Source organism: Lepisosteus oculatus, chromosome 8 (genome assembly GCF_040954835.1).
Source record: "Lepisosteus oculatus isolate fLepOcu1 chromosome 8, fLepOcu1.hap2, whole genome shotgun sequence".
NCBI lineage: Eukaryota > Metazoa > Chordata > Actinopteri > Semionotiformes > Lepisosteidae > Lepisosteus > Lepisosteus oculatus.
This window is the reverse complement of record NC_090703.1, coordinates 10,108,393-10,129,448: the sequence shown is the minus strand read 5'-3', so window position 1 is coordinate 10,129,448 and position 21,056 is coordinate 10,108,393. Positions and strand designations below refer to the sequence as shown.

General features: G+C 48.4%; 1 protein-coding gene across 3 annotated transcripts in view; it reads left to right on the top strand.

The window, feature by feature from the left end:
• The window catches only part of tmem260 (transmembrane protein 260), a 33,002-nt gene that overhangs the window by 6,308 nt on the left and 5,638 nt on the right, over positions 1-21,056 (top strand). For all 3 annotated transcript variants that reach the window (XM_015350643.2, XM_006632379.3, XM_015350642.2), the window contains 10 exons: positions 1,130-1,281; positions 13,384-13,561; positions 14,162-14,275; positions 14,609-14,788; positions 15,152-15,192; positions 15,824-15,910; positions 17,162-17,270; positions 17,622-17,794; positions 19,125-19,296; positions 19,879-20,018. In XM_015350643.2, coding sequence (XP_015206129.2) covers positions 1,247-1,281; positions 13,384-13,561; positions 14,162-14,275; positions 14,609-14,788; positions 15,152-15,192; positions 15,824-15,910; positions 17,162-17,270; positions 17,622-17,794; positions 19,125-19,296; positions 19,879-20,018 — 1,229 coding nt within the window. In that variant the 5' untranslated portion in view covers positions 1,130-1,246. The remainder of the gene's footprint in view (positions 1-1,129; positions 1,282-13,383; positions 13,562-14,161; positions 14,276-14,608; positions 14,789-15,151; positions 15,193-15,823; positions 15,911-17,161; positions 17,271-17,621; positions 17,795-19,124; positions 19,297-19,878; positions 20,019-21,056) is intronic.

Genomic DNA, 21,056 nt, shown 5'->3' with positions numbered 1-21,056 from the left:
TCGCACCTCTGCACCCAGCTCCTTTTCACGACCCTGGGCGATCCGCTGCCCTCTGCCCGGCCCTCCTGCGGTACCACGGCCCCTCTGCCTTGCTCCCGGCCCTGCTGCTGGTCGGCCTCTGCTGTGCCTCGCCCTCCCGCGCGCTGTTGTGCTTCTGCATCTCCCCGTCCCCGTCTCTTGTCATCCCCCCTCCCTGCTTCCCTCTGCGGCCACCTTTTTCTCCTGCGGCTGGTGCCTCTGCCCGTCTCCTCCCTGCCAGCTCGTCCGCAGCTCCGTCAGCTGCTGCTCTCTCCGCCTGGGTCTCTGCCTGCTGCTTCCACCCTTCTCTTCCTCTCACGCTCTTTCCTGCTTGCTTCTCCCTGCCTCCCGGATCAGTTCTGCCTACCTGTGTCTTCGCCCCATCTGCCCCTCCACCCTCAACTTCTCCCCGCGCTTTTCCCACAAAGCTGGTTCAGTTTTCCTGGAGGGTGACAGAAGGCTTGCACGCTGAACTGGTGTCAAGTGCACAGCCTTCATTTGAGTCAATTCTCCCAGAGACCCACAGACTAAGATTGAAGAGACTTAATCAGCGATGGGGATGAGTTTGTCGTTAATAACTCTGTCTTATCAGTCTTTATGAGACTTAGGCTAATTGCTCAGATTGTGCGTGTCCCTAGAGGCAGCGCTGTCGGCTTGCAGCAGGTTAGCAGTGTGGAGCTGGCGCTGAGAAGCGCCGGGCGTGTTGGACTGGCAGGTCACCCTTGGAAGGAGACGCCTCGTGCTGCTGTGGGGGGCAGGGTGAGCTCTTCCGTGGAGTTAGGGTAGCTCTGTAGGAGCGCAGCACAGCCCTTTCTCTCACTAGGGACGCCCCTTTAGAAATAAACACGCAGCTTTCAATAAGGAACCCTAATTAAGAGTACAGACGTTTAATTAAGTAGCACTCTCCAGTCTGTCTTTCCTCTCCTGCTTTCGGGATCTCAGCTTTCCACAGCGCTCTCCTCCTCCTGTTTCTCTGGCTGGCCGTTTCCTTCTGCTCCTGTTCTTTTCCCCTTCCCGCTCAGCCTCGTGTTGAAATTGCGGTTTCGGAGCCTGGGCTGCGGCGCTCCTCGGCGTGCCCGGCCCTGACGGGAGTCCTCCTCTGCCCCTCCAGGTGGCCCACCCTCCCGGGTACCCCGTGTTCACCCTGCTGTCTCGCCTGGCCCTGGACCTGCTGCCCCTGGGCTCCCCAGCCTACAGCGTGAACGTGCTGGCCGGCCTGCTGGGCGCGATGGCAGCCGGAGCCTTGTGCTTCAGTGTCTGCAGGTACGCTCGGCGGCGCCGCCTTCATGTGCAGAGCTGGACTGCTGTTCTGTTTTGGCGCGTTTTCATTTATTTAGTTTCAAATGTGAAGTTCTGTACAGCTGTGGGTGTCATTGGTTTATCTGTAATTTCTCAGACCGAAGACACACATTCCCAAAATGACGTCCAGATAATGATCGTCTGTAAATTTTTGATTGGTTGATCTGTTAAGCAGAGACACATTGTGTTTTGTTATTTCTGCATGTTTTGTTTTCCAAACTGAATTGGGATTTCCAGCTCATGGCCCATTACTTTTGGTAATTTCTTTGATTGTAATTTTTTAATTTTCTGAGATCCCTAAAGCACCCAAGTTTCACATTACTATTATTTCCTGTACTCTTGATACAGATATTGCAATGTTCTTTGGTATACAGAGATATCCAGTGCTTAAGGTATAACCACTCTAATAGATGTAATAAGATATCTTGTGCTTTTAGTTTAATTCTGAAACTCTAGTATTCATTTTAAAACAGCGCTATAATAAGATTATAGTACTATAATTACAATAAGAGAATACTTCAGATTTTTTGTACCTGCTTGAAGGATAGGTTTGCTTGATAATGTCTTCGCTTAGACCACAGGTGAAATCATAGAGCCAGCCTTGTGTCAGTGGCATGTGTGAATTTATTCTTGTATTGGGCAGACCTTGCACTGCACAGCTGCAGGTTGTTTAGATGCTTTCCAGTCGTTAGTGACAAAAGCTCTGGAAGCAACGACAGTGTTGGCCAGGAGCTCGGTCTGGCGACGAACCAAGAAGATTCTTTGGTGCCACGTGGTCAGAGTTGGCTACCTGGTGCTCTTGAGGGCGCAGGACTGCGTGACAGCAGAGGGGTAACGTTAGGAGTACTGCGTCCAGGAAGTCTGGGGTAGCAGCCACAGCTGGGAGCTTCAGGGCCTACCGGGGTTGAAGCTGATACAGTTACCAAGGAAGGTGATGATCCCTGGTTCAGAACTCAATTTCCTGCTAATCCCCCCTGACCTGGAAGTTCTTTATCCTCTTAACCTTTCTGTGCTGTTGGGTGGAAGGTCATGGCCGGGACTGTGAGATTGCTGGGGGAGGTTGCAGACTTTCCCCATCTGTTTAAAAACACTGAGATCTTGAGTACACAACGAGTGAGTCTGCATACAAAACGGCATTGGAGGACTTCTGCTTCTGTTATAGCACATTGGCAATCACTAATTTAAATCTGTTACATTTATTTTTTAAGAACATTTACAAGCCATGACCTTAAAGAGTCTAGTACTGTTTTTAATTATGTTTTAATTTAAATATAGAATAGTTGGAATGGGTTGCATTTTAAAAGTCTTAGGTAAGACTGGGTTATGGCAAGTCGTAGACAGACACTCTGCTTTCCCCAGAGAACAAAGGATCTCGCCTTTTCTCTGCTTTATTTGATAACATCGGGTGAAGCTTCTGTTCTATGTAGACAAGCTTCTTTTATGAACAAGTAATAGGTTTATTCCATGCTGAAAAGAGAAGAAAGAAAACACAACGTTTCGGCTATGGAGCCTTGTTTGGGTGTGAGCGTCTCACACCTGAAGAAGGCTCCACAGCCGAAACATTGTTTTTTCTTTCTTCTCTTTTCAGCATGGAATAAACCTATTACTTGTTCCTTTGCAGCCTACGTAAGTTGACGCAGCTCCCCACCTGAAGAGCTTCTTTCATGCCTATTGATGTTTCAGTTAGACTGCTATAGCTTCATGTGTATCTTCTTTCTAATCCTCCCAAAAACCGTACCACTCGATCTCTGTCTACGGCCAGATTGCCATAATCCTTGTATCTGAGTGGTTTTTAAGTAATTAATTAGTACAAAAGAACAATTACAAATGAGCCATCATGCCAATTTGGTTGCTAGTAGTTTCCTGGTCCACTGCGTTCTTCAGGGTCAGCTTCACCCATCTAGGCATTTGGTTAATGAATCTGCTGTCTGAAGATGTGTCTTCAGTTTCTGTATTGATTTTCCATACGTATGCTGGTGTTTAGAAATGTGTGTGCTGTTGGAAATAGCAGTTTGTATAGAAGGCGTTGCTACAGTTCATAATTCCCTTTTGTAACCTGTGATGACCCCTGGCCCGTGACCTTTGAATGACCCCAGAATGACCCTATTTTCAAGGGATTAGGAGATACAGGGCAGGGCTTTCTGATTGTGACACTACAGTGGACACCTTACAGCATATCTACAGATAATGTAACCTTCTGATTACTGGGAGGACAGTATAGATTACAACACTTCATGTAAGATTTGTAGTTATGTATAAACACAGCATGTTGGTAAATAATAGAAGACAGGTTTATTTATCAATTTCAGGTTTTTGAAAACACTTGAATCTGATCTCTTCATTGTAATACAGGGCTGATGATTTTTTTCAGATTTTTCTGTGGTTCTGATTTGACCCTTTTCACCAAAATGTATCACAGAGACCAAAACAGAAGATACCATGTGGATTTGTTCACAGTTTGTGTACAACGGTGACACGGTGTTGCTCAGTACAAAGAGTCGAGCAAGAAATGTTTGTTCAGAGGCTCCTGGCTTCGGCTGCCAGTATATCTGCTGTAGGCACTGAAGGGCCCAGCTGCCCTTGATCCCTGCTCTGTATTCATCGCCACTGTCCAGACCCCCCAGACTGCTGCGAGCTGCGCTGTTTGCTCAGTGTTGCACTCCTGTCGCGTGTGTCACACCACCTACTATGCCTCAGCCTCCTCCCTGGCTCTGTTTGTCTAGCTGAGCACCGTGCTAATCTGCGCTGAGGGTCTCCCGAGGCCGACGCAAGGCCAGGTCGTGTCTCTGATCCGCTGGCTCATGAAAGCTGTGACCTCTGGCAGAAATCGAAACTGCCGTTTTCGCTCCCCGCAAGTCCAGAGCGCCATCGCTGTGCCTTTCCCCGCGATGGGGCTGGAGGGCGTGTAGGGCCTGGTTTACCTGTCCTTTATGGACAGCAAGTTGAGTGTTTTTTTCCCGTTTGGCCTGTCCTCCAGCCTGCTCAAGCATGCGCCCCTTTTCAGGCAGAAACTTATCTTGTGAGGCTTTTATTTTATGGCGGGGTTAATTGTAGTTCTCGGCCAAATGGAAAAAAACACTCAACTTGCTGTCCATAAAGGACAGGTAAACCAGGCCCTACACCCCCTCCCGCCCCATCGTGGGGAAAGCCAGCAGCCATATCACCCTGCAACTCACAACTGGAACCCACTGAAGCTAAAAAGGTGTGAGCCTGGTCAGTACCTGGAGGGGAGACCTCCTGGGAAAAACTAAGGTTGCTGCTGGAAGAGGTGTTAGTGTGTTAGTGGGGCCAGCAGGGGGCGCTCACCCTGTGGCTCACGTGGGTCCTAATGCCCCAGTGTAGTGACGGGGACACTATACTGTAAAACAGGCGCCGTCCTTCTGATGAGAAGTAAAACCGAGGTCCTGACTCTCTGTGGTCATTAAAAATCCCAGGGCGTTTCTCGAAAAGAGTAGGGGTGTAACCCCAGTGTCCTGGCCAAATTTCCCATTCCCTTACCAATCATGGCCTCCTAATAATCCCCCTCTATGAACTGGCTTTATTACTCTGCTCTCCTCCCCACTGATAGCTGATGTGTGGTGAGTGTTCTGGTGCACTATGGCTGCCGTTGCATCATCCAGGTGGGGCTGCACATTGGTGGTGGAGGAAGGGAGTCCCCATTACCTGTAAAGCGCTTTGAGAGGAGTGTCCAGAAAAGTGCTATATAAGTGAAAAGTGCTATATTATTATTATTATTATTATTATTATTTTTAACCCAATAATAAATTGCACAGCAATATGCGCTCGTTTACTCCACTATAGGGCTGTAGTGAAACGAATCCTCAGCTATCAGACAGCGGGCGCAGGGCAGGATGTGCTCTAGATGGGACAGCAGTCAGTTACCGGGCAGGTGCACTCACACTGCCACGATTCCTCATGTGGACCCAGGACCAGGACCCAGAGCTGTGGGGCAGCAGCGCTAAACCCTGTGGAACTACACTGCCACCAAATAATATCCATTTATGTATAGTTCATGTTTCTTTGTGTGTTTACTTTCTAATAGCTTCCAGTTTTGCTATGTAAATGTTTGCCATCTGGGCATCTTGAGAGGTATGTCACGCATTGTTCAGTATGCAGTCAGCTGTTTTAAAGTGCAAGGTGGGGGTTTCTCCAGAGGTCTGAATATAGTGGTCTGTCAGCGCTGCACGCCGAGAGACCCGGGTTCAGGTCCTGCTCGGGTCACAGCGGTCTGGAGCGCTGCGGGGTTCTGGCTCGACCCGCACTGGGCTCCGTTCCGCTTCCTGAAGTCGGCCCCGGGCCTGGCAGCGCCGTGCGGGCTGGGGTCAGGGAGAGGAAGCTCTCGGCGTGCTGCCTGACGGCAGCCAAGGCAATCGCCTCTCCCCCGCCGGGAGGAGGCCTGCGTGCACGCTGCAGGCCCTCAGCATCGCCGCGCGGCGAAGCTGCTGGAAGGGAAGCTGGTGTGCGTCACAAAGCGGTTTCAATCGACGGACTCGGGAGCACTTTCAGTCGTGTGGTTTTGTTTGCATTTTTCAAATCAAGAAAAGATTGAAACCGTGAGTAGTTAGTGAGCCCCTGTAAGTTTAAAACGGAGGGGCACATTTCTGTGAAGACTTTTCTTACAGTATGTAGCTGCACAACAGCAATGAGGGTAAGCTGAGTACACTAGGTGGAAAAATGTGTCTTATTTTCAGTTCTTGGGGAAGAGATGTTTCTTTTAATTGATGTTGAATCCCAAACGAATGGTGGCTGGCGGCACCAGTGGGTAAATCGACAGTGTCAGAAGCTGTTACTGATTCACTTTGTGCCCAGACTAACTAGATGAGGCCGTGCCTGCAATTGAACGAGCAGTTATAGATTTAAACACCTCTTATCCATTGTGTTTTTATTATTTATCTTATATTCTTTTATTGTTGATGATTTCTGGCTGCTTTGTGTCACAGAGACCACATCAACAGAAGACCACAAAATATAATCTCTCTCACAAGGGGGTGTTCTCCATCGTGGATGCAGAATGTGCCTTCTAACTTTTAATTAAGGGCTGGGCAAGACCGAGAGAAAACCGCAAGCATTTGTGCGCAGGACGTAAGGCTGGGCTGAAGGGGGAAACACGGCCAGGCTGTGGCCTCGTTGTTTCAAGGCTGCATTAAGTCGGACACACTCCCTGCCTTAGCACGCATGAGCACTAAAGTTGTGCCGTTTCATGTGCTGTTAGCTCTGTTCTAGATAACAAGTGAATGCAGATTTGTCAGGAAACAGCTCAGTTCAGTACATCAGCTGCCATCTCTTCCCATTTCTCCTGAAAATGCACCATTATCTTCTCTCAAGAGGTGCTAGACAGACAAGAGATCAGTGCCATCGTTATTTGCTTAAATATCCTGTTTCGTAGCTTATTGGTCAGTACTGAAAGAAGCACTCACTGGTCAGCTGTGTTGCCCCAGCACTGGACTGTGTTGCCCCAGTATCTCTTTTGAAAGGTCTAACTGGCCACATGTCCTGGAGGGCAAGACAGATCTGAGGAAGCCTGGACTTTATTTCAAATCTCGACTGTGCAAGTAATCCCCAACTGAACATCCTCCTATCACAATTTATTACAGGGACACCACTTTTAATGGCAGCAAAGGATCACATTTTAGTCGAGCTGGCTGTCACACCCTTTAAGCCCTTAAGTAAAGGCTTACATGGGGTTTAGTTTTTTTTTAATCATCCATGTTTTTCTCAAATGGGGAAAAAAAAATAAAATGAAGGTTTATGTCATTATCCAGGCTGAGGCGGGACTGGCTGATGGCTGGAGATCAGAGCAGGGCAGGGAGTGAGACGGAGGACCGGGGGGGTTTTGTGGGAGTGGGTAATTTCGGGGTGCAAGTCCAAGGCGCTGGGATGAGGCTCTGTGTGATCGCCGCCGTGGCGTCATAATCTCCGCAGGACTGCATCCAGAAAGGTCTGGCTCCTCCGCCATCACCATGACTTTCCCAGGAAGACAACCAAATGAGACCTCAGCCCACTGTTGTTTTCTCTGGGAATTACTGTATCTGCCTTTGTTAACAATGTGGCTGGTCAGTTTGCCTGAATGGGACATTTTCCCAATAATTGCAAAGAGATTAAAAATACCAGGACTGTCATAGGAGACCTCTTTCTGATGGTTCTCTTGAAAACACCGATGTCACTCATTTGATTGAGATTTAGGTTTTACAGTTCGCAGCCAGCTGGTTTTAGTAGTTAGTTGAATTATTTTTTTCATTAAATCAGATGAGGTGCTACACAGTGTTTTCTTCCTAATTGCTTGCTTTGATTTTCAAAGCTGGATTGGCATTGCAATCTATTTTATTCTCATCTTATATCCAAGGCTATAGTTTTCGGTAGTGTGAAGTAGATGGTATTACCCTTCGCTTCCTTCATCAAAAGGTGTTTCTCAGTTCTCACTGTAGCGGTGCCTTTTCAAAGTCTCGCTGTTCTAGTTCTCTCTTGCGGTATGAAGCAGGGAATTTTTAATCACGTTCAGCCCTGGTCTGTGTCAGCCATATCAGAAAGGAAAGAGCAGAGTCACATAACGGCTTAACGTATTGATTCGGCAGACACATAATTTCTAAAACAAATGCAGTCTAATCTCTCTGTACGCCATCAGCTGACTGCATATGTTAACTGTTAATTACAGGCCTTTTTAGAGCGGTGTAGAGGAAACCTGCCTAAATCAGAGGATATCTTGGTAGACTAAAGCAGCAGCATGCTGGCAAAATTCTCCAGCAAAGTGGAGGGTGCATTCCTTATAAGGTGTGTGACCATATGGTCATACCAGTGCTCTCGCTCCAACCATCCAGACATCAGAGAGCAGAGCTGGGCGTGTGCCTGACTCTTTTTGTGGTTTGCTTTTGCATGAGGGAACACTGACGTTGTTGTTTCCTCCGGTGACAAGAGGTTAGCAGACCACCAGTCCACGAGCTGGAGCCTGCAGGGTGTGTTTGAGAAGTGGGGGTGTGCCTGGCACTGACGCTGTGCTGAGGGGCAGATTGAGTGGCCCCCAGTACCTGGGCCCCACGCTGTACTCGGGGAAAACAGCTGCTGTTACCAGGCAGAAACGCAGCCTGGCTGGTGGCTGCCAGTGTGCAGTGGAATTCTGCTGAATTCCGTCTGTTTTCCATTGTTTCGTTTCTCCTCTTTCCCCTTCGCTGTCAAATGAGCCGCGCTGAGCTCAGACTGAGCGGTTTCTCTGCTTTTTTAGTCTGTCTAATCTTACTCTTTTCTTCAGCGCTCAGGGTTCCTGAAGGATGGTTTGGTACGGGCGAGCAGGTCTGTGTGTCTCGCCCTGCCTGGCCTGGTGCAGCAGGAGCTGACAAGCTTCTTCGGTGCAGCAGCAGAGGGCATGTATCGCTTTATGCCCTTTCCCCACAGCCGAGGAAATGCACTTGATATGAATGACTGTACCTAGTGCACATTTCTGCCTCTGTGGTACTGGCACAGTAATTCTGGCACACTGAGACTCGTCTTGCACCTGCCCCCCAGGCAAAGCAAGCTTAATGCAGGCCTAATTTATTAACTGTGCCAGTGTTGTGTGAGGTGACAGTGTTTCATAAACATGGGCAGCTGTATTGTTTCCCTCCAATAGGAGCATCAAATTCATAGCGCTGTAGTGTATTCCGAGTAAGTGTGCAGTGGTGTTAAGGAAAGGCAGGATAAAGGAGGTGTGTGGGGTTTTTTTTTGTTGACGTTTGTTGGCAGGAAGAAGGTGTACGCTACTTGAAAATTTGTCGGGGCAAACAGCATGCCCATTAGAAAATGTCCCTATGGCTGCAGAGACTGCTGGGAGTATAAAGTTGAGCTCAGCTGCTGTACTGTAACCTTGCAGCATGACCAATGCTGCCCTGAGGAGCAATCCCTTTAATGCCATGTAACAGATGTTTAATGAACATATTATATCCTCATTACTGTATGGAGTTCGGCAGTGTACTGTACCAGTTAATATTCCTGCCCGTAGGCCAGCAATTGTCTCCATTCCGCGCTAGCCATGAATATTACATTCTTACTTTTCAAGCTCTTCTTAATGACACTGCTAGCAACACAGTTGTTGCCACCGCAATTAATGCAGTCCGAGATCCATTTAACCGATTGGATAGAACAACATTATGCTGTAATTTAGTACAGCTCTGTGGGTCTGTCTGGGTGCTGTCTAAATTATTCAATTCAAAACATAATGTAAACATGGGCAAAATGCAGATTAACAGCGCATTTGAAAACAAATTGCAGTATTGTGTTCTGGGTGTTATATTTCCAAAAGAAGCATATATCGACTTATTCTGTTCGGTACCAGTTTTTTTTAATTCTCTCGTGAGTTTTTTTAACATTAAAGTGAAATTTAGACCTAAAAGACTGATTTTGCAATTAATTATTTTGCATATAAACTAGCAAAACAAACCAAAAAAATTAACACACAGTGAAACCCTCACCAAAAGCTAAGTTGGAGAAGTGGGATGAACAATAACAAAGACACAAAGTCTTCTGCACACCATTCCCCAAGAAACATTGCAGCACTGCTTCATCTTCATCTATCAGTGCCACACTGTGAAGAATTTGCAGTCTTTTAACGAAATACTAGGTGTCAAATATTGTATGCAGGTAGAAGTACCCTCAGTTCCCCAAACAGCCCTGGCTGATTAAGAATTCAATCGCACTCGGGGGAAAATTATTTTTGATATGGACCGTTTTGTTAAGGTATCTCTTGCTATTCTGCTCCCTTGTTGCCTGTGAGTGCTGGTTACTTGTGAAGACATTCCTGAGATGATGGCAGGTGGCTGGTCGTGGGCCGGGTCAGTGCTGTATGGTATTGAGAGGGGAGCTTGACAGCGATGAAGCAGATGGAGCAGAGGGCGTGGTTATGCTGTGTTCTAGTGATTGCTCACTCATACTGTGGTGTCTTGAGTCCCTGTCACAGGGGGTGTTGCTGCTTTATAGGTGAGTGAGAAAGGAAAAAAATGTTTTGCCCTTTACGAGTTACTAATATAGAGCAGCAGTACGCAAAGGGTTCTTGAAATAATATTTTTATTGGAGAACCTGGAAAACTCTTGTAACTCTTTGTGTAAATATCACTGTAGTTCTAGACTTTTTTGGGGTCGTGAAAATGTGATGCATGACAGTCTCTTTGTCATTTACCACAGTGTACCAGAGTGTACCTCATATAACTTTGAGTTACGATGTGCCCTTTAGTTTTTGTTACAGCGCCTCCTGCTGGTGGGGGAAAGGAGCTCTGAGTGTAGTACTAGGTCTGTATTGTGGGGAATGTTTCCTGTGCTCTCCTTAGTGGCTGTCTGTATGGCGTCTCCGTCAGTGTGCACAGGTGTCGCCTGCAGGCCGGGGACTTGGTTAAAAACACTGGTTGTTCTAGTTAAAAAGTCTTTTTCACAGTATTGTTTTCAGACACCTAAGTCAGTGCTTGTCAGTGGGCACGTCAGCCAGCCGGGTCATGATTAAGGGCAGTTCACGTCTTCTCTGTGCACCTTTAGTAAGGCGAACTTGTCCTCCCTGTCCAGGGGACTCGTCTCTGGGAATGGAGGTGTCATCCAGGCGGCACTGTGAACCTTCAGTATCATGATCATATTGCCTGGAAAGGGCCCCCAAACAAACTGCCAGATTCAGCAATGAACGTTTTGATCACTGACACTTTAAAATGTCTCCCTGGTCCTGGTGGTGCTTTCCTCATGGGTGACCTTGAGGAGAGCTCGCAGGGGGACAGGGGCAGTCCAACGACAGGCTTCTCCCGGTGCTGCTGGGAAACACTCTGCACTGCAGAATGGCTAGCCATTGTGTGCCCAGAGACAGCGTTCTGGCATTGACCTCATAAGAATATTTCTGCATTTCATTTTCTCGGCAGTGCACGGAAATTAATGTGTCTCTGCTGCAGAACCCGCCCTGGTCTTCCAACCTGTATCCGACCTCTCTGCTGTGGCAGAATTTCGGCTATAAACCTGCCGCATTGTGGCGAGAGAAGATTCCCAATGGTGCCGCTTTGGTTTAGATCCACTGAAGCAGATGTGGAGAATTCTGTTCTCTTCCCGTGGCCTGTTGCTCGAATCGGAATGACTTTCACAAAATGTCTATTTTGTAACACATTTTCGAACTGAGAAATACATCCGCATAATGGAAGAGAGTGAAGTATCGGGGAGTTCTGGGGTGCGGGGGGGGGTGGGTGAACGGCCTGACTGGGGCTTGTGGTGTCAGCAGTGATGGCCGTGTTGTAAACGCTTGTGACAGCGCAGCCTTAGAGAGATGTCAGCCTGCAACAGGGAGAAAAAAAAAAGAAATCTCCTGTACCGTTGAAACGGGAGAGCGAGCAAGGGGTTTGTAAAGCAGCAGTGTAGAAGACGACGGAGGCTCTGTGAGAGTCAAACCCCCCCGGCCCCCAGGCCCAGCTCAGAATACGGGCCCGGGCGCTGCGGGTTAATTGCCACACAGGGGGGTAGAACTGAGGGTGCGGGGGGCCAGGGCACCTCATCTGAAGTCCCTTACTCCCTGCGCCTGACTGACAACAAAATCCCCAAACAGTACAGCGACTGGGGAGCAGCCCCCCCGCATTTCCCTGTCCCTCGTTCCTGTCTGCGCACATGAGACGAGACGAGAAGAAGGAGAGCGGCTAAAAAAAAAAAAGAAGAAGTCAGCGAGAGGGTTTTTTTTTTTCTTTTCCTGATTTACTGCGCTTTCCCCAGAAAGCTCTATTGTTCCCTTTCCTAAGTCTCATCAGGCCTTTTGTGGCAGAATATCACAGCGGCAGGCAGAGAGCTGGAAATGTATAAATGGTATCATGCCTGTGATTAATAGCGGTGCTTATGAGTCAGGTCTGATAACAGTCCTGCTCTCTACTCAATTTCAGATACCGTTAATGGAATCTGTCTTCTGCGATTGTAATGTGAGAGCGCCTAATTTGCTATGGAGCTTGAAGCTGTCACCGGCAGGGGATTGTGGGGTCATAAGGGACCTGGCAGCCGTTTGGCCTGCAGCTTGTATCTGCAGCTTTGAATAGAGCAGCTCTCTGCCTGTCAGTTAGCTGATAGGCTGATGAAGACTCTAAGCCACTTCACACAATGGAGGAGAGGGCCATACTGCCTGACTTTCCTAATTGTCAAGCCTGCTCAAATTTCAGAGCCAGCGTGCTGGGGACTGGGCTTTTTTTCTCCCACTTTTTTTGCCTTCATTTCCATCTTCCATCCTCCACTCCTCTCCTCCTCCCTCCCCCCCCCCACCTTCGTCTCCCTCTCTTTTCCTTTTTCCCCTCTCCCTTTTCTTATTTGTCATCTCTCTCTCCCTCTCTGTAATAAGTGGTGGGGTTTTAGTGTATGACAGATTATCCCAAGTTCGCCTCAATTACCGAAAAAGAGACGAAGAGAGGGGGGGAAAAGAAACTTTTTCTTTTCCGGAGACATTTAAATTGCTAAGGAGGTCTGCGGCGGCGGCGGTGTGCTCCTGGCCCGTTCTGGAGGGGCGTGTGACCGCTGGCTGGCAGAGAAGACGCTGGAGATCCTAGCTGGAGCTTCGTCCAGCTGGACATTTGTAACCTTATTCTGGAACTTTGTGGTTTTTAGCATTTTGTCCCCGCTGGTGACCTCACAGAAAACACATTTCATTGCCAGCAATTACTGCTGCATGCTGCTGTATTGTTGTGCATTTGATCTATAAACTTTAATTGATTGTGCAGGGGTTCAGCCCCGGGTGCCCCCGAGCCTGTTGCCCTGTCATCACGGAGAGGGGTGCTCAATCAATTTGTTTTTATTTCAAGACCCTGCTTGTCCTGGATCTGTGCAGATCCTACTGGGAGGTGTCCGAGGCTGGGATGTCAGCTTTTTATCTATTGCAAAAATCTGTATCTTTTCCACTTTGTGCATTGACTTGGTGAATGGGTTGCGAGAGCATTTTGATCCAGACCTGCGAGGTTCTCGGGTCATCAGTGTAGATGAAAGAGCCCGGTGTCTCTCTCTCTCTCTGTGTGAAGATCCAGTTCTTTTTTCCTGCTCTGCCAAGCGGTTCATCGCAACAGTGCTGTCCTCTGACACTGGTTTTGCTCTCTCTCCCTCTGCCTGTTCCCAGACTCCATGACGCGGGGCCCGGCGCAGTGTTGGCCGGGGGCGCCTTTGCTCTGTCCAGGCTGGCCTGGCAGTGGGCGATGGTGGCCGAGGTCTTCTCGCTCAACAACCTCTTCGTCGGCCTGCTCTTCTCCCTGGCCGCCTGCTTCCGCTCAGCCGAGACCTGTGGCCAGAGGAGGAAGGTATCCTGCCCGGCGAAGGACAGACCGCCCGGGCTCATCCGCCTTGTCACTCAGAGCTGGGGGTGTTGTCTCTTCAGTTTGTGCAGGAGATCACTCTATTTTAGTACTTCCCCCTTTATAGCTTCCCTAAGAATGGTTTTATACGTGTCTAAATCCCTCTCCTAGCTGGGGTCGGCTCCGATTTTGAGGAAAGAAGTGTGGTCTGGTGTTTTCTTATTTCTTCTTGTTTGACTCGCCTGTTCTCTTTTGGTCTGAATTCATTATTTGGAAGTCTGGGTTAAATAAAAAAAGGAACTATTTCCGCAATGGTATAAATGTTTCCCTTGGTGTATACCGCTGAGAGCTCAAGCAGAACACAAAAATGGAAAAATCCTTCTGGCCTCAAGAGCTGCCAGAGATCACCTTAAGCCAAAGCCTGTCTCAGATAACAGACACTGGGTCAGGGTGTGATTTTTCCATTTGGGCTGGGGACTCTGACGAGAGAGCAGATGAAGGAGCTGTTCCCAGCTCTGCCTCTCAGTTGAGGATCAGGAGTCACTGAAGTGTGATCGACAGGTGGGGCTTCTGTTCATCTGCTCTGTGTATGTGTGTGTGTTTCAGTATGGCCAGCTGGGGGCGCTGTGCTGTGGCCTGGGCCTGTGTAACCAGCACACCTTTGTCCTGTATGTTGTGGTCATTGTGCCCTGGGTCCTCCATCGGCTTCACACACACCAGGTGAGCCCTGCACACACCTGCAGTGGAGCATTTAATTTCCATAAATCATGCGTGATCAAGACAACAATTAAGATGGAACAATTGCACATGGTTGGTAATTTTATGTGTTTAATTTTACTGTAAATATCTGAAGCTGTTTTAATGATAATTTAAAAAGTCCTGGTTTGAAATGACTGTATCTTGGGTGATTAATGGCATTTCTTTACAACGTGAGTTCCTCAACGAACAGTTCTGAATCTGGAGGCTGTGTTTATGAGTACAAGCTGTGTTCACGGGGCATTGACACTGGAGCTGAGCGCTGTAAGTCATGGCTTCTCTCTGCGTCTCTTGTAGGAACTGTCAGTGCGCACTGTGGTGCTGCTGGGGACTTGCTTCCTGGTCGGCTTCCTGCCTTACCTCTACCTGCCCTTGTCCTCAACCCTGAATAGAGCGCGCTGGAGCTGGGGAGACCAGACCACACTGTCTGGCCTGGTCACTCACCTGCTGAGGGCGGAGTATGGCACCTTCAGTCTGGTAATCACCATCATTGACAAAACACTGGACACAGCTTCCTGCTGTACTTCACCACTCTTTATGGGTCTGGTAATGAAACTGCAGTTTCGCTCTGAACTACGTCCCACACTGTCCCTAACCCTAGCTTCACAGCTTGTGCAGCTCTGTGGAATAAACGGCCTGCTGTATAGGTTTACTTTCCCAGCTATCTGTATGGGATACGAGCAGTCCTTCTCTGCAGTCCGATGTTCTGTGATGTAACTATCAAGGGGGCAGCTGTATTACTTCCAGGTGATCTATATGGTGTAGCTTGGAGGCACGTGCGAACTGTGGCTCAAGATTGTGACACTGCTGTCCGTGTTTTGTCTGCTTGTGTGACAACAGGCCAAGACAGAGAGTCGAGTGGGAATGGCTCGGATGTTAGAGTGAGTTCATTTTTCATTTCTAAAAACATTGTCTAGAGATCTTGTTTGGCCACCTCAGTTTAATGTGCCCCTCTCTCCAGCATCAAATTCTAAACTCTCCACCTTGATCCATTCCTGACCTAAAACCTAACCCTGGCTCTAACTCCAATCCCAACCCCAATCCTAAGCCTCCCTCCAACCCTAACCACAGCCTTCAACTTATTCACAGGTCAGAAATACTAACGTGCACATTCTCTGTCTCTTTTTTTGTCCTGTCTTGTTTGTTTTCAATACAACATTACTGTTTAATTTTAAGAGCGCTTCCACATTAAAAAAAGGCAGATACTCAGCAAGTGTATCAGTGTGGTTGTGGTCTTAAGTTTTCCATCTGAGGTTTTTGACAAACATATATGTCTAGAAATGCATCCCTAGCCAAGCTAGAAATAATAGAGACACATACAGACCCACCTGCAAGCAGGGGTTTCTTATAGGCAGGAAATTCCTATATTTTGACCAGTATAGTGAAGCCAAGGAACTTGTGGTTGCGATTCCGAGTGAGAGACCCCTGTGCAGAGAGAGGACATGGACAGTGATGACAGGGAGACAGTTGCTGCTGTGCGGGGTTCCTCTCAGTGTATCTGTGCTGTTGCAGGGCTCAACTGGATCACTGTGTGAAAGACCTCTCTCCCCCAGTCCTGGTTCTGGCTGGGATGGGCTTGATTATGCTCTCCTGGGACAGGTAAGACATGGGCTGTTGAGCACCTCACTGGAAAAGACAGAAGTCCTGTACAAAACACCTCTGCCTACTGGAAACGCATGATTGTCCTGTATTTATCATTTCCAAAGACCGGTATCATCAGAGAATAAAGAGTGTGTTACTTTAAAAAATGACCCCATTTGGCAAAATGAAAAGAATGTACTGTAATGTTGTAGAACTGAATTGGGAAAGGGATGATGTAGTCATTACACCCCATCTCTTGTATTTTCGTGGAACCTGTGAGCTTCTCAATCAGTCACAAATTGCACATTTAAAGCAGAGTGTAAGCTGTGCTGTGTGAGTTCTGAGACTCCTCCTGCAGCCGGATATTAAAAATCTCCACACCGCTTAAACACCACATCACATATTGTAAAAACAGGAGAAAGGCAAATGAGACCAAGGGATTGGGTGAGGAGGACGTCACTGCCTCTGTCTGCTTGGCGAAGCTGGTGGAGGATTGTGGGGAGACTGGAGCCCCAGTCAGCAGGGGCTGGGCGTCTGTAGCCACAGTGTTGCTGGGGGGGAGCCGCGCGTGTTGAATCGGTAACCCTTGGACCGGATCACAGGGGTGTAATTCATTAGCGGAGCTGTGTGCGCCTGCGTCTGTGAGGCTGTGCTGATAAAGGCTGGCGGTGCCAGGGGGCAGGCTGCGCAGGGGAAGATGGGTGCACTCGGGGCACTGCCAGCCCCTTGCCCTTGCTCATTGAAGAATTTATTCAGAGCGCTTTAATGTGCGCAGATAGCAGCCGCATCAAAGGGACTCCTTTCAAGACCCTAACAGCCGTTTAGGGGAGTTTTTACAGCAGCTTGTCCCGAGAGGCCGGGGGCCCGGGCTGCTGGGAATACAGCACAGAGAAGCACATGCACGCGTGTGCGCGCGCACTCCATTTCCTCTCTGAGCGAGAATCGGGGTGCTTTCACCGGTCCTCCTGTGTGCGAAGACGACCACGCAGTTCACAAAGGTATGTGTATAGACACAGAGAAACACACCAACAAACATGCACAAGTCCTGACATCTTCTCTGTCTTGACATAGCTCTTCCAAAAATGAGAAAAGCAGATCAAGGATATCAGTATCACAGGTTGTGTGTGGTGGATTTTTTTTAAAACCAGTGTTATGAATTGCCTAACTGTGCTCCTGGATCTGGAGCAGGTGCTGAGTTCTGTTGCCATTTGCCACAGGCACCGTCCTCTGCTGTCATTCACAACTGCCATGCTGTTTGTGTCTCTGCAGGGGGCGCCGTGCCATTACCTGGCTCCTGGCTGCCATGCTGTGCCTGTACTCCCTGTTCTTTGCCTGGAGAGCCAACCTGGACATCAACAGGCCTCTGTTCCTTGGAGTGGTAAGTATTGACACTGGAGTGAGATCCTCTGTATTCACAAAATCAGAACATTTTGTAGCAGAAACAGGCCATTCAGCTGATTAGAGTTGGCTGCTGTTCTTTAGAATCTGGATTTGTGATGAATTTTAGAAGGACGTTGCCAAACTATTGCTTTTAGAAGGTATCCACTGCTGAAACATGGCGTAAAAAGCACGTTCTCACTAAAATAATTCTAAAGCAAGTGTGAATAGTGAAATAGCCATTGAATGTCTATTGATTAGTGTATAACTAGTGTGCAAAAATGCAATAAACAGGGGAATGTTTCCCAGTGTGACTTCAGGGGAGCCCAGTTGTGTTGCGTTGTGTGTGCAGGTGGAGCGCTTCTGGATGCAGAGTGATGCAGTGCTGTGTGTGCTGGCGGGGCTGGGCCTCTCGGCAGCCTGCACGGGACTGGGGCAGTGGCAGGGCGGCGGGCCGCTGTGGAGGGCTGCAGGCTGGGCTGTCACTGCAGGGCTGCTGGCACACCTGGCACAGAGCAACTACAGGTGAGCGCTGCAGCTTCGCAACGGCGGGCCGAGGGGCGTGAGCAGGCTTTAACCAGCGGAGGGGAGACCGACTGTGAGCGAGGAGCTCAAGCCATTCAGTTCACAGGAGGCAATTTAGACTCCACAGGAAGCTGGTGCTTCAAATTAATGTGCTAAGTCTCAACAAAGATGCAACCTTAGTATGTAAAGACCAGTTAAGTTAATGTCTGTCCCTTGTGGTGATTTTCAACAACGGTAGAAGTGCTTGAAGCACCAAGTTTGCATTTATGTTGTTAATCCTGCTGTGTCTTGAATATTTCTTCATTGTTCCCAGGGCAGGAAGAAAGAGTGTAGGCACTGCTATTCAAAAAAAGCCCATCAGCAATACTGCTAGTACTTCACTTTGTTCAGCTGGGAACTGTCTTCAGTGGTGATTAAAATATATATTTGACAAAGCCCTACAAAAGTCTGCTGGGCTCATTGGCACTCCATGCTCCTTTGTGCATACTAAATAAAAGCCCGGCTCCAGAATAATGAAGTCATTAATGCATGATTTCAAATGTTAGTGATCAGAGTCAACAGATTACACTAACAAGGTACTTTATGAAACATCAGAGTGGTCCTTTGATCAGGTGTAGAACCTGGACAGCGCTGTCAGTTCACATTGCGCCCGGCTGACAGTGATTATAAAGTCAAATCGCGCTGCATCTCAGCAGGGTTTCTTCCACTGAGGGGCTCAGAGCTGATGGACTGCCAGGGAGGCCTGCATGCAGTACACACACACACAGAGACACACACATACGCCATGTCTAAGTCAGTGCATGCAGTGTTCCAGTGAGGGTGTGTGTTGGACCAGTATCTGCGTTGTTGCAGTAAAATACACACCTTGACTGCAACACTTTTTTGTGTCTGTTTGAGTGAATCTGGGAAACAGTCTGCTCTTGGTGCTGCGGACTGTCTTGATAAGGACTGTCCCTGAGGACAGATTATCCAGCCGGGCCACCTCGAGCAGACCCACAATAATAAAGTCTTAATCCCTCCCCAGCGCACTCTCTCTTGCCTGCGTTCCGACCCCCTTAATCCTCTGTCCTCACACACCCACCCCAGGGTGGCTGTGGAGTGTGGGGTGAGGTGGGGTGCATGATTGTAGTCTAGTAGGAACAGAGGCTCCCAAAGTAGGGGTTCTGAAATTGGAGAGATTGCAGCAGACAGCAAGAACCCTGCTTACAGAGCTTTGAGTCCATGATAGGGTTAGGAGTCACGCAGGGTAGTGTCCTCAGCGTGTGGAGAAATGCGCTGCCTGTTGCTGTGCATTGAGTGAGAGGAGGAAGCTTGCTCTAAACCCTTCCAGGCTGTGCGATCAGAGGGACAACACAGTGGTGGACCGGTTTGCCCGCAACGTGCTGAGGTCCATCCCCAGCGGCTCCATCGTGCTGACCCGCGGGGACCTGCCCGGGAACAGCCTGCGCTACCTGCACTTCTGCCACGGGCTGCGGCCGGACCTGCGCCTCGTCGAGCAGGAGGTCAGTGCGGCAGGGTCGCCGACGCCCTGCTGACCTCATGCCTTTTGCGGAGGCGGTTGCGCCGATCTCCTCGTCACCGGTCTTCTTCCGCAGTTCGTCGTCTAAAGAGCCACGATGAGAAGTAAGAGACGAGTTCTCCACGTCGTCTTGCACGGCGAAAGGCGCCGGTCCTTCGGATGAGATGGAAAACCGAGGTCCTGACCCTCTGTGGTCATTAAAAATCCCAGGGTGTTTCTCGAAAAGAGTAGGGGTATAACCCTGGTGTCCTGGCCAAATTTCCCATTGGCCCTTACCAATCATGGCCTCCTAATAATCCCCCTCTATGAACTGGCTTCATCACTCTGCTCTCCTCCCCACTGAGAGCTGGTGTGTGGGGAGCTTACTGGAGCATCATCCAGGTGGGGCTGCACACTGGTGGGGGTGGAGGGGATCTCCATTTACCTGTACAGCGGTTTGAGTGGAGTGTCCAGAAAAGCGCTGTATAAGCGTAAGGAATTGATTAATGAACGGGTCGTGGCGCTGGAGCTGTGCTTCCGCTGCAGGACAGCGGGTGACTGGGCTGCGTGTCGTTTGTCCTCCCAGATGATGACGTATGGCTGGTACGTGGCTAAACTAGGCCGGCACCTCCCAGGGGTGCACTTTCCTGGGCTGTGGTGGGACCCCGTCCTGTCAGAGCGAGGCGAGACCTTCAGTCTGGAGCAGTTCCTGTCCCACAATTCGCAGTGAGTGCTCCTGCAGCCCCAGCTGGCTTTTCAGCACTAAGACGTCGCAGTCTGATCGGGATTTTTCCTCCCTCTTCAAAGGATAAACGTGTTGTATGTCTCAAGTTAATGCTGCAGAACTTGTATGTTGAATTGTGTTGATATATTATTATGAATTAGAGGGTTTTGTAGGATAAGTTGACACCAACTGTAATTAATAGGGGGATGTGAAGTTATAATATACTGTAAATGAAAATCAACTCATCTCTTTAGCTTGCTTAGCACACATTTAAATTGAATTAAAATGTGTTTTTTGTTTGATTACATATTTTGAAATAATTTTCCATACATAAATATAAATATATATATATTCATACATAAATATAAAAATGTATGAAATTACATTATTTTGATTTTAATACAGTTTAAATGGAATTTTTCTTTAGATTTGAAACTGCACAGAAGCAGTGTACACCGTACATGCCCTCTAAAACCTGGAGTCTTCATGTAACTGCTGATGAAAGACAATAACAGTTCAGATACGTGTGACTGAAGCAGTACACAGGGCATAACAGGACCTTAGTTTGTTTGCTTTCTGTAGCTGTTGCTTTTGGAAGTCTGGCCTTGGCACAGACTGATACGAGTATACTTGTCCAGTTGTTTCACAACACGTTCAACAGTTATCAAAAAACATGAACTGTAGTTGTCAGTAGTCAAAAAGCAAAATGCAGAGTATTGTGTAGGAGCTGATTAATAATCAGAGACAGTAGACAGCAAATCTGAGAAGAACTGAGGAAAGACTTGCAGCCCTGTTGGTTGTGACTGCGAAGAACTGAAGAGACATGTGGTGGGAACTGGGCCCATCTTGAGGACAGACTGATCAGCTGGAAAGGAGGTTGAAATCAGAGCTTTGGAACAGGCTTTGCATGCCGAAAGAAACAGCTGCCAGTTTCTTTCGGCACGCAAATATCAGGAGATCTTTAAACCTCAGTTTTGCCCTTTTTATTTTAATTCATTTACATCACGTATATTGCAAGGCACGAGGAAATTAACAAGGTC